The sequence below is a fragment of the Ceratina calcarata genome, unplaced genomic scaffold, assembly GCF_001652005.2.
Source record: "Ceratina calcarata isolate Rehan_Ccalc_2016 unplaced genomic scaffold, ASM165200v1 scaffold369.2, whole genome shotgun sequence".
NCBI classification, from domain to species: Eukaryota; Metazoa; Arthropoda; class Insecta; order Hymenoptera; family Apidae; genus Ceratina; species Ceratina calcarata.
Window position 1 is genome coordinate 312,615 of NW_017160008.1, and position 14,035 is coordinate 326,649.

The 14,035-nt window shown below is 35.5% G+C and overlaps 2 protein-coding genes across 2 annotated transcripts; both read left to right on the forward strand.

The window, feature by feature from the left end:
- Positions 1 to 46: 46 nt before the first annotated feature.
- On the forward strand, positions 47 to 9,243 carry LOC108625772 (uncharacterized). Its single transcript, XM_018026041.2, has 10 exons — positions 47 to 1,226; positions 1,344 to 1,663; positions 3,274 to 3,664; positions 3,820 to 4,030; positions 4,445 to 4,705; positions 5,202 to 5,205; positions 7,108 to 7,287; positions 8,026 to 8,416; positions 8,618 to 8,828; positions 8,971 to 9,243. Exons 2-10 carry the CDS (start codon positions 1,483 to 1,485, stop codon positions 9,241 to 9,243), a joined length of 2,103 nt encoding a protein of 700 aa, XP_017881530.2. The 5' UTR covers positions 47 to 1,226; positions 1,344 to 1,482.
- A 3,574-nt stretch (positions 9,244 to 12,817) lies between these two features.
- Positions 12,818 to 14,027, forward strand: LOC108625708 (lactosylceramide 4-alpha-galactosyltransferase-like). The gene is made up of 3 exons (XM_018025913.2): positions 12,818 to 13,200; positions 13,347 to 13,554; positions 13,692 to 14,027. The coding sequence occupies exons 1-3, from the start codon at positions 12,875 to 12,877 to the stop codon at positions 13,959 to 13,961; spliced, it is 804 nt and encodes a 267-aa protein (XP_017881402.1). The 5' UTR covers positions 12,818 to 12,874; the 3' UTR covers positions 13,962 to 14,027.
- Positions 14,028 to 14,035: the final 8 nt, after the last annotated feature.

Genomic DNA, 14,035 nt, shown 5'->3' on the forward strand with positions numbered 1-14,035 from the left:
CCATTAACATGCACCGATAAGATACACGCACGTATAATCGTTAGTACAGCCAATGGATTCCAAATACAGTTAGTAATCATTCTTTTACATGGTAATCGGCAAAAAATCGTGTAAAATCATCGTGTCCATCATGTGTGTATAGTAATTCCGGCTCTGATATTAATTCAAATGAGGACAGTAATGTCCTCCAAGAAAGTTTTATGATAATATTTTTTAAGGTTTGAAACCCATTCCATGTGAAGTTACTCAGCAATGCTTGTTCGTCGTAAAAGTGTTCGTCAGTGATGATTCTACAAAAAATTGATAAATACTGTATTATTTCTTAATAATGATATAAGCGGTAGCGCTAGAACAGCTTAAACAGTGAATAGAAATAAATGAAGTTGCATGTGATGAATGAGTCATGCTAATGAAAAATTTACGAGCATAGGTAGTACTGCGACGGATGTCTGACCGTTTTACTACTTGGCGGGACTAGCAGTCTCAGTACGATCAGATTACATTAAATGACACTATTTACAATCGTTAATATATAATGTAATGAGAGTATTTATAGTATGCGGTTAGATCGAATGAAATAACAATCGGTATAGACCGATCTATCCTAAGGAAGTAATGAATGATGAATAAGAAGACAAACACTGCTAGACGTCGAGATTTCTATGATGGAATTGATCGTAAAACGTAAATGAATCGAGAGTCCTTGATCGTCGCTGATTGTGTTCTGACTGTATAATCATTGTGAAACGGATTTTATAATTATTTATGAACTGGCGACTGTATAGAAACATATATGCACATGTAAACACGTAAAGTTATATGTGGTAACTCGTAACTGCGCGTGCGTTTAATTCCATGGACCGCGCACGAGCACGATAGTATGCTTTGATCATGCAACGAGTCGAAGAACGAGCTGAGTTCTGTTAATTTTCTTTTACAAGACTTCCTACTTTGGATGATAAGAAGGTCGTTATCATATTTCAAGACGTGTCAATGCCTCGAATTTTGAACGCTTGTGCGATTGTTACATGCAAATAAGATGTTTGCTTGTGAAACGTCTATGTGGCTTGTTCACGGATGGGGAACATCGACCGATCGTTACTTCCACGCGAGAACGCGAGGAAGAAGGGTAGGAAATTGTTCGCCGGAAAACAGACGCTACAATCAATCGACAACTACCGGCGGCATCGCCTCGAAGCCTTAGGATTACAATAAGAAAAATAAAAGTAAGTAGAGTTTCTCAATACTGCTAATCTCTTGTTATTAATTTATTAGTAATTTCACTGTAATCATTGCTTAACGCAAGAATACTGTCAATTATAGATATTCTTATCAATTTCCAGTGTCATCCCCATGTCATAAGTTTTCGCGCCGGAATTGATTAAACGAACATCGCGAATACAAAATCGTTTTGTGCTCTCATTGTCAGTGCATTTTTGCACCCGTGAATACATTTAATTGGAAAATGCTCGTACAAGAAGAATGAGGAAGCGATTATTGCTTTACACTTTTGGTGTCATCGTGTTCTTTATCCTGACAATATTCACGGACAACAATTTCATTCAACATGTGTCATTATTAGTGGTCAGCGACGCGAACGAAATCACGTGCTACGAAATACCAAACGCTCCGGATGGCCTTCCAGATTTCGATCCGGTGTCAGGTATGCACATCGAATTATATACTATCTAATTACTAGTTAAGAATAATAGGTCGAATCATAAAAGAACTTAAAAACACAATACTGGATATCTTCAATAACTGTTTCATTTATACAGGGTGTCCCATTTTAATCAATAAATGCGATTATCTCGAGAATAAATAGATTAATACATTTTTATTCAGAATACCGAGACGCATCAAACAGTGCATAAAAAATTATACGATTTCATTTAGAGAAATAAATATGGCCTTCATGTGCTCTTCATGCTTACGCCTACGAACAAAATAGCGGCGCTGAATTACGCCCTCCTCGAAGCAGAACAAATTTCTCATGAAACATTTTTCAAAATAATGAATAGTTCTCGAGATAATCGGATTTATTGATTAAAATGGGACACACTGTATATCAACAAGAATAACGATGGTTTAAGTTAAAAAAAGGTATTGTGGAACTTTGTGCTAATGAATTAAATGTAATTTATACGATTCGTATGAGGAAAGAAAGAAGTTATCGCATCCTGCTTTCTTATCACTCTTGATAGTTTGTTCGTACTTCTATACTCGTTCTTCTCAGTATGCGTCTTTCTTTTTTTATAACGTCACGTTTCAGTATTCAGGTCACAATTTTTCTGTTGGTCATATAGTTTGAACAAGGGAAGTATATGAAACAAGTATTCGTATATCTTTTAATACCTATTTAATATCATGCACGTAAGGCTCGTCACACATCTGCTTCTTAACATTTACCGAAATTATGGTTCAACCAAAAAAATGAGGAATGTATAAATTGGCAGACATTTGAATTGATAAAACAGTTACTCATCCATTTTTAGATGATTTTAGACTCATCCATTAGACGTACCTAGAACTTTTCACACAGGTATGGCCCGCTGTTTATACACATCTGTTTTGGAACATCTGTCGGAGTGACGGAATAAAAATCACGAATGTGTGCATTGATTGATATTTGATGAAATACTTACAATTAACGAATATGTATGCGATTGCGTCGATCGTATCTTCTTCTGACGCAGAGCGTTTTAACGTCTGGGTTCCAATCCCGTAGATCGTTGCGTAACACAGTGATTGTGAAAGATGAAAAAACATTGTTGATACTGGGCCAAAATTCGTGATACAGTTGAGATGTAGGAGAGTATTGGAATTTTCATTTCAGAGAAGAGTAGATTTGAAAACAATTTAGTCCTTAATTGGTAAAAAGTTAGTTAGCAAAATCTTGAGTGCGAGAAGTTTAATATTAAAACTACTGACTTCTTTTACGAAAATTCTTTCTATATATACATTTCAGAAAACCAACCATGTTGTTTGGTAGTTCTAGTCTTAAGAAAACATAGACATCCGATGCCATAGCTAGTTTTAATTGAATCTATAGTATTTTAAACGGCATACACGTCGCCATCAGTAAAAAACAAATGTCTGTAGCTGACCTAAACTGAGAAGTACAAGATACGTAAATAACTGATATGAGTGTAAACTTAACACAAGATAATTAATTCTCCGTATCATTCTGTCACAGACAGATATGTGCGTCACACAATTTTTCAAATCTTCAGACTTGATAAATTTACTTGTCATTATCTTAATTAATAACAGATGAGCCGGCGGGTGACAGAAACATTTTCTTTCACGAGACATCATGTTTCGCTGAAAACGGCTTGGTGATTAACCCCCGTCAAGCCTGTGCAGTGGAGTCCGCTGCTATGATGAACCCGAATATGAACGTGTACCTGCTGTTTGTTTCTGCCGCAAAGATCTCAAATCAATCGAGGGATCTCTTCAATCAATTGAAGAGCTATCCGAACGTTCGGATCAGACATATCTACCCGTTGAAATACGTGAAGGACTCGCCGTTAGAATCATGGTACAAAAGCGGGGAATTAAAACGGAGTCACTGGCCAACGAGTCACATGTCCGATATTCTTAGGTACCTAACGCTATGGAAATATGGAGGAATATACTTGGACCTAGACGTCGTTATCACGACGTAAGCGCAATCACGGCTTTCCTACTAGAGACGGTATCATGGTCAATATTTGATTGTGAATCGAAGTTGACCTTAGTAGGTTTTGATTAAAATCTTGTTAAGCGATAATGTTCAAGGATCTATCGTTTTAATAATACGAAAATATTTGATTTCAGTTGTTTAGAAAAATTAACAAATTTTGCCGGCGCCGAAGACTGGAAAAATGTGGCTGCCGGTGCTGTGGGGTTTGACGGCTCGGAGCTGGGTCGACGTATGGCCGATAGCTGTATTCAGGATATAAAGACGAATTTCCGTGGCGATATCTGGGGTAATAATGGCCCTGGAGTAATTACGAGAGAGTTACAAAATCTTTGTTCCACGAAATATGTAAGTCAAATAAGGAAATAATAATGTGTAGAATAAATAAGCTGCACCTGATAAAAGTCGTTTAACTTTGAATAATATTGACTCCATTTTTCGCTGAATTTACGTACTTACTGTAGACTCCGATAACGCCGAAATAAAATAGAATCTCATTGTTACTGATTAAATTGGCTGAAAATATGCGTTTACGTCATTCGATTCTACGTATTTATTTCTCAGATAATAAAGACAAAATTCGTTGAATATGAAATGCTACATATTATTGATATGACATGTAGAAAGATTGAGTCAACTAATTATCAAGCATTATGCTTGAATCATTAGCAATTTCTCATTTTTTAAATCGTCCTTGATTTTGTTATTGCAAAGAAATGGCAACAATGTGTACACGCAAACGACGATTCATACTTTCCTCAGATTCGAGAGATGACCACTGTGCGGTGTCATGGTTTTAAAGTTTTTTCCCCGTCGGTCTTTTATCCAATTCATTACAAGAAGTGGAAAATGTACTTCGAGAGCCAAGACAAGAACTCGACGATGGAGTTGGTGAAGAAAGCACGGGCTATTCACGTGTGGAACAAGCTCAGTAGGTACGAAGAAGTGCGCGTGGACAGCGACGTTCCATACGCGATCGTCGCAAGGAAACATTGTCCGAAAATCTTCAACAATTGTGGAAAAGTATTTTAATTGAGGACATCATCGAGTGCTGACACGTTGGTTGATGTTCATTGGTTATTTATTATCTTTTGAATTACATCGCACGTGAAACTCATTTTTGTGATAACAATGTAACGTTACACTTTGAACTAGATTTTTTAAACTTTTCTTATGTGTATACAGTAACTTGTGTGAATACTCAATGGCTGTATTTGTACGTACAATACGTGCACGATAAAATTGCAATTAGAAATGACCGTGACGAAGAAGTGTGTGTGTGTGTGTGTGTTTTTAGTTCACGTGAAACTATACCTACAGATAATTATATGTATATGTACTTATATTGTAATCGGATTGTAGATCACGATACAATTTTGTTACTACACATCAAAGGAATCTCATATTCAGAGTTTTTGCTTATTGCAATGTTACTTTACAAGACAATAAATGTCACTTTTACTGAAGTCTCATAGTCTGTCTTAAATCAGTAATCCTTTTTACAGACATTTTATTTCAGTTTCGTAAGTTGTTAAGAGATAGCCTAACGGGAGTCCGGAGTGCGAGGATTAGCTGGGTACGCAGAAATAAACGACACGATTTAATACCAATTAGAATTAGAAAAATAAAGATTTCTTTTTCGCGATCGGTAACCCTGCCGCGTTCAAAAATAATGTACTAAGAAAGGAAAAAAAAGAAACGGTTTGGTATTGCTAATGCTGCTAATGTGAATCATATTTCCTTAATGTCTATTTATTATTAAAAATTCCACTTCTTACTTTAAAGTAATTAACTGCTGGATACCAATATCTCCTTTCCTTTCTTTATATTTTTCTTACGATAATAAGTAGATAAGACTAATCACGTGTAATCGATCATGTAGTTGTGTTTTCATATCTTGTACAAATTCTTGATAGCAAAAGTATTACATCTTGAATGTTGTTGTATAACCACTTTACCGTAGTAATTGCAAAATATACAGGGTAATAGCCATAGAGTTAGTATAGATAGAGTAGGCAAGACATAGGCGCGCGTGTAAGTGGAAACATCACATCGATAGAAAGAGAGAAAAAACGAACTTGGTATTATTATTTCTTCTCTGTTTCGTCGTGAGAGAAAGATAGCACCACCAAATCCAATTTCCTTTCTCTTTTTATTCACCGGACGCCTACCTACCGGGCTTGCCTACTCTATCTATACTAACTCTATGGTAATAGTACATAACTTTAGCCATGGTTTTTGAATTATTAACGAAAAACTCTTACCAATGAGAGCACGCGTAGGACTCGCGCCCAGCCGCGGGTAGGTTAGCTCGAATCATGATCGAATGTGGCTTAGCGCGCGCCCTACACGCTCTCTTATTGGTCAGTGTTTTTAGTTAATAATTCAAAAATCATGCTCCACTTTGCATTTTAGCAAGGGAAATTGTTGTTCAAAAACACTTACAGAATCATTTCTCTTTGGCTCTAAAATTTTTTCTGGGTCTGTAGTTATATCTAGTTTTAATAAATGTACGAAAATAACTTATTATTAGACACTGAGGTTCAAATCAACCCTGAATCATAGGGCTCGGAGTGACCTATCTTCTAAATCGTCAAGATGTACTATTTATACATATACCTTCTACTTCCAGAACAATTGAGACGTTGTCTGGATTCTGCATACAGATCTCTTGAATTTCTCATCGTTGTATATAATTATGTTCTTGAAAACATAAGATTATATCATCATCACCCGAGCTTATTTTCCATAGGGATGCCGAATACAACAACGTATACAAACGCGTACAAGAAAATCAGTAATTTATGTTATTTTTTATTTCATGAAGTACGTATAGTTGTAGAATTCTGAGACTACATTTATTTTAGACATCTGCTACACATTGACCTCTTTTTATGATGTATGTTAAAAATCGACCTTCCTCTTCAAAGAATCTAGAATAAATGCAAAATACCGTGCTGTTTGTCACAGTCCTCTTATCAGGAGGCACTCCCTCCCTTCTCCACTCCGCTGGCTAGATCCTTATAAAAATGTCAAATCGGTACATGTGCACGCGGCACGATGACCGTTGACCGCGGCACAGTCTTTGATCCTTAAGGAAAGTTAAGCACATAGTATCCGCGACTGTTAATAATCGTAGCGTTACAATATATCACAAGTCTTTTGCCCAAATCTGACGCACCGAATGCGCTGGACACCATAGACATAGTTTCTCTAAATCTCTACCGGCTCCAACACATCCGTACCAAGGATATGGCGCTAATACATATACCATATCCGATAATATTTATCTTATCAAGGCTTCAGCAGTATCAAATCGGATAATTCTAGATTTATCGATTTGGCGCAAACATTTTCTCATTGCGGCCTGAAAGTTCATTCATGTCACTACATGTTGCATCTATTCTGACAACGTGTTTTACAAGAAAGTGCGTGTAGGAGAAGAATGAAGAAACTCTTATTGTTTAGCGCTTTTTGTATCATCATACTCTGTATCGTGATGGTATTCACGTACAGAAATTTCCTTCAACAGGAGTCATTATTAATGCATGTCAGTGACAAAATCGTCATCATGGATGATCTCCCAGATTTCGATGCGGAATCAGGTACGTACGTCGAATTATATCCTATCTAATTACTAATTAAGAATAATAGTCAGGATCATAGAAGAATTTAGAAGTGGCATATTGAATATCTTCTAATACCGATGGTTTTAGTACAAAGTTTCTAACTAACGTTTTATTACGTTCATCTATATTCATAATTAGTGTGAAACCGATTTACTTGAGTTGGATTTCGGTTAGGGACCAAGAACGGATCTCCAAATAAAAAAAGAGGACTCAATGTGAGATGTCGATACGAAACTAAATCTAATTTCCTTCACGACAAATACATTTAATTTGAATCTTAATCTTCAACTGATTTGACGGACTCTACGCGTGTTAATAAGAAATGAAATACATCGACTTTAAAAAATTATTAATACGTGCTGAAGCGTTAAATTTAATGTATACCATTTTTTGTGACAACCGATGATGCTAACAACAAGACAGGTAGTCTTCTGGACGTACAACCGGAAGTAGGTATGCACGTCTAATTAATTAGCTCTATCAAACTGATTAGGCATCGCATATAAACGTATCACATTACGTGTGATTAAGAAAATTTTGTAGACTGTTGTCCTATTGCTTTATCACTTTGAAACGCGCATTCATGACATAACATGATACAGAATGTAGTCAAACACACAATGCAAAAGTATTATGTAACTTTACAATAGTTAACTATCTACAGTATTTGTACAATATTGGAAGATAACACGCGTAAATATTGATTACTGACAGACAAGCCCCTATCGGACAAGAACATTTTCTTTATCGAAACATCGGGTATTACGAAAGGAGATTTAATGCTGAAAAGTCGTCAAGGCTGTGCGGTCGAGTCTGCCGCTAAAATGAATCCAAATATGACCGTGTACCTGCTGCTCGTCTCCCGTTCGAAGGTTCCAAATCAATCGACGAAATTCTTTGATCAGTTGAAAAGGTATCCGAATGTTCGAATCAGACGCGTCTATTTAGACAAATACATGGAAAACACGCCGCTGGAAAAGTGGTACAAAGGAGGCGCGTGGAAGGACAGTGAATGGCCTACGTCGCACATGTCCGATGTCCTTAGGTATCTGACGCTGTGGAAGTACGGAGGAATATACTTGGACTTAGACGTCGTTGTCACAAAGTAAGCCCAATACCAATCTTCTTTAAACGTAATGTGCTAGGAACAATATTAAGTTGAATTCAGATATGCTTCGGAATCCTAGTCAACCCAGTTGTTTCACGTTGTATTTAAATGACGTTCGCATGTCAAAGGAGAACGTATTAAATTTGATTGGATTGAACGACTTGATTGAACGTATTAATGAAAATTGTTTCTCGTCAGGTCTCTCGAAGATTTAAAAAATTTCGCTGGTATTCAAGATGAGGAAACTGTGAATTCTGCTGTTATCGGTTTCGACTGTTCACCATTGGGACGATTTATGGCCACTCTTTGCATTCACGATTTGAAAATGAATTTCCGTGGCGACAGTTGGGCTCACAATGGCCCTGGAGTAATCACGCGAATGTTACAGAAATTTTGCTCCACCAAGAAGGTAAGTGTAGTAGATGATAGGTGGAACATATCAAAAGTAGTCAAGAAAATTATGAGAAATTAAAATCTCGTTTGTTATTATGCTATTGGAAACGTAAGAAAAATAATAATGCATATACGAAAATTGTTTGTATTTTTCTCAGGTTGAGGAATTGACCACCAAGCGGTGTCATGGTTTCGAAATTTTTTCTCCGTCGATCTTTTATCCAATTCGTTACGCGAATTGGGCGATGTACTTTAAGGACGAAGAGAAAGAGAGAACAATTGAATTAGTGAAAGAGGCGCGAGTCATTCACTTATGGAATAAACTTAGCGACGATGAAGAAGTGCGCGTAGAGAGCGACGTACCATATGCGATTCTTGCAAGAAGACATTGCCCGAGAGTTTTCTATAATTCTGGAACAATATTTCGATAATAATAAAGATTTGTACTGAATATTACGAGATATTTTATTTATTTTAAGTATACGTTTTATTACAATAAAATGATAATTTTTCTATGACTGTGTTGTTTTAATGAATTTTAAAACGCAGTTTATTAATAGATATTTATATATCGATGTGAACGATGAAACGACGAGTTTAAACATCGTAACTGTTTATGGAAAACTCGGATGGGATCAATGTGATCTAACAGACGCGAAGTCAACTGTCCCAGTTTAATTCTCATGTGCATACTGCGGCAATAATCTTTTTAAAAAAAATCTTTCGTCGAACGGAATAATCAGTCAGAGGAAAATCTAGCCAAACTTTACCGAGAGACGAAGCCTTCGGCAGTGAGGTGCGTCAATTGCAACAAGTTTTTTGAAATTACATGTAAAAATTAAATGTACTGCTCTGTAGCGAAAATGAACCGGAAATAGATATAGAAGAAGTTAGAAGAAAAGCAATGAGTAATACTTACAGGAAAAGAGATAATCTATGATAAGATACAAGAAAGCTAAAATAAATGAGTTTTTCTTAGAAGAATTTGTACTATTATATTAATGACGAAAGAAATCAAACCAATCTAGACTCTAAATACAGAGGACCATACAAAATCGTTAAAATATTAGACGGAAATAGATATATCCTAAAAACTACAAATTTGAATCGAACGTATAACTATACTCACTATCGTGTTAAAACGATGCCCGATAACTACTCTACAACCAACGATGATGAATTAAAGAACTCAGAACCAAACGCATAATGTCTCTTCCAAGTGATGGCTTTAAGGGTTTTTCTAATAATATGGACGCTTCGACATATGTATATATGAAACATTACACTTTGAACTAGATTTTTCAAACTTTTCTTATGTATATACATTGATTTGTGTGAATACTTCATGGGCGTATTTGTACGTACGGTGGGTGCACAATAATATATGTGACGAAATCACATAAATATTCGTGATAAAGAATTGTGTACTCAATACAAGCGAAACTATGTCCAAAAAGATAATATACTTATATCGTTATCTGGATTGTACATCGCTTAATACTATCAACTTGATACTTATCAAATCGGTTAATATCATGCACATCACTGCAGTGATAACATTTCGCCACTGTAGCTTCGAAACTCATTCGTGGTACATGTTACATCAATTCTGGCGGAGTGCTTTAAAAAAAGGTGCGTGTAGAAGAAGAATGAAGAAGAAGTTACTACTTTATATTTTTAGTTTTATGATCTTCACTCTAATGATGATGATGCTAATGGTGGACAGAACTTTTGTTCAACGATTATCATTATTTGTGGAAACCGGTGACGTTAACAATGTGACACCTGAGACAGCAAAGAGCCTCTCAGGTTCAGACCTGGAATTAGGTATGCACGTCGAATAAAAATTTCTCAGTATGATAAAAAATCGTAGTTAAATCGTCGAAGGCAATTAATCAATTTAGATAAGTCACGCTATTAATGTAACAATAACTCATTATGAAACTATTTTGCTAATGCTTTACATTTTAAATATAACGTAAAACTACGGGTTTTTATACAAAATAAAATGTTCATGATAACAAATAACAAAATGCATTTTAAATCAACATTTCTTTTATGATTTTCACATCTTTCTGGAATAATATTTTGATAATAATAAAGATTTGTACTGAATATTACGAGATATTTTATTTATTTTAAGTATACGTTTTATTACAATAAAATGATAATTTTTCTATGACTGTGTTGTTTTAATGAATTTTAAAACGCAGTTTATTAATAGATATTTATATATCGATGTGAACGATGAAACGACGAGTTTAAACATCGTAACTGTTTATGGAAAACTCGGATGGGATCAATGTGATCTAACAGACGCGAAGTCAACTGTCCCAGTTTAATTCTCATGTGCATACTGCGGCAATAATCTTTTTAAAAAAAATCTTTCGTCGAACGGAATAATCAGTCAGAGGAAAATCTAGCCAAACTTTACCGAGAGACGAAGCCTTCGGCAGTGAGGTGCGTCAATTGCAACAAGTTTTTTGAAATTACATGTAAAAATTAAATGTACTGCTCTGTAGCGAAAATGAACCGGAAATAGATATAGAAGAAGTTAGAAGAAAAGCAATGAGTAATACTTACAGGAAAAGAGATAATCTATGATAAGATACAAGAAAGCTAAAATAAATGAGTTTTTCTTAGAAGAATTTGTACTATTATATTAATGACGAAAGAAATCAAACCAATCTAGACTCTAAATACAGAGGACCATACAAAATCGTTAAAATATTAGACGGAAATAGATATATCCTAAAAACTACAAATTTGAATCGAACGTATAACTATACTCACTATCGTGTTAAAACGATGCCCGATAACTACTCTACAACCAACGATGATGAATTAAAGAACTCAGAACCAAACGCATAATGTCTCTTCCAAGTGATGGCTTTAAGGGTTTTTCTAATAATATGGACGCTTCGACATATGTATATATGAAACATTACACTTTGAACTAGATTTTTCAAACTTTTCTTATGTATATACATTGATTTGTGTGAATACTTCATGGGCGTATTTGTACGTACGGTGGGTGCACAATAATATATGTGACGAAATCACATAAATATTCGTGATAAAGAATTGTGTACTCAATACAAGCGAAACTATGTCCAAAAAGATAATATACTTATATCGTTATCTGGATTGTACATCGCTTAATACTATCAACTTGATACTTATCAAATCGGTTAATATCATGCACATCACTGCAGTGATAACATTTCGCCACTGTAGCTTCGAAACTCATTCGTGGTACATGTTACATCAATTCTGGCGGAGTGCTTTAAAAAAAGGTGCGTGTAGAAGAAGAATGAAGAAGAAGTTACTACTTTATATTTTTAGTTTTATGATCTTCACTCTAATGATGATGATGCTAATGGTGGACAGAACTTTTGTTCAACGATTATCATTATTTGTGGAAACCGGTGACGTTAACAATGTGACACCTGAGACAGCAAAGAGCCTCTCAGGTTCAGACCTGGAATTAGGTATGCACGTCGAATAAAAATTTCTCAGTATGATAAAAAATCGTAGTTAAATCGTCGAAGGCAATTAATCAATTTAGATAAGTCACGCTATTAATGTAACAATAACTCATTATGAAACTATTTTGCTAATGCTTTACATTTTAAATATAACGTAAAACTACGGGTTTTTATACAAAATAAAATGTTCATGATAACAAATAACAAAATGCATTTTAAATCAACATTTCTTTTATGATTTTCACATCGCAATATTTAGTAATATATTCATTTTTTAATATCTGCAATATTCATTTTTTAATATCTATAATATGTGCATATTTTACATTGAAAGCATTCGTTATCTCTTCATAATTTCTCAATGAATTCAATAGTCTACTGATGAATGATGCTATCATTATGCACACAACACAAAGATGATAATGTAAAATTTTATCGCAATTAGTTGTGTGCGCTTGTCAGCTTCAAAACCTAAAACGCACATTGTCTTCTGTCCTGATCAACAACAGACGAGCCCGTATTGGACAAGAACATTTTCTTCATCGAAACATCAGGTATTGCCAAAGTAGATTTGATGTTGAATGTTCGTCAAGCTTGTGCAGTCGAGTCTGCCGCTAAGATGAATCCGAACATGAACGTTTACCTGTTGCTCGTCTCCCATTCGACGAATGCGAATCAAACGAGGAAGTTCTTTGATCAATTGGAAAACTATCCAAACGTTCGAATAAGACGTGTCTATTTAAACAAATACATGAAAGACACGCCGCTGGAAAAGTGGTATGAAGAAGGCGCGTGGAATAAGAGTCATTGGCCAATGTCGCATATGTCCGATGCTCTTAGGTATCTGACGCTGTGGAGGTACGGAGGCATATACTTGGACCTAGACGTCGTTGTCACAACGTAAGCGCAATATTAGCCTCGTTTGAACAGTATATACTAACAACGATATGTATTCTCTAAATTCGAGTAAACGTATACTGTTTTATATGTATTTTATTCAGAACTGATATCCCTGTACGTGTTTAAGATGTATTTTCTATTATCAGATGCTTAGAAGATTTAACAAATTTCGCTGGTATCCAGGACTCGATAGTGGGTGCCGGTGCTATAGGGTTCAGTGGTTCGACGTTGGGTCGACGTGTAGCTGACATTTGCATTAACGATTTGAGAAACAATTTCCGCGGCGATATTTGGGGCCATAATGGCCCCGGAGTAATCACGAGAATGTTGGAGAATCTCTGCTCTACGAAAAACGTGAGTAACTCTAAAAGAATAACTTCAGAAAATTCATTTTTAATGAATAAAATATTTAAACCTTGTTTGAAAATTTGAGAAAAATAACGATGTATGCCTATGTAAATATGTACAGAAACAGTTCGTACTTTTTTCAGGTTTGGAACATGACCATTGAGCGCTGTAATGGTTTTGAACTCCTTCCTCCCTCGTCTTTCTATCCGATCCATTACTCTAGTTGGAGAAAATATTTTGAGAGTCAGTACAAGAATTCAACGATGGAAGCGGTGAAGAAAGCACGGGCTATCCACGTGTGGAACAAGCTCAGCATGAACGAAAAGGTCCGCGTAGACAGTGACGTTCCATATGCGATCGTCGCAAGGAACTATTGTCCGAAAGTCTTCAACAACTGCGGAGAAATATTTTAAACAACTACAGACGTGCTCACATCACGTTAATGGATATTAATTAATTATTTATTATCCTGTGATCCACATCGTGC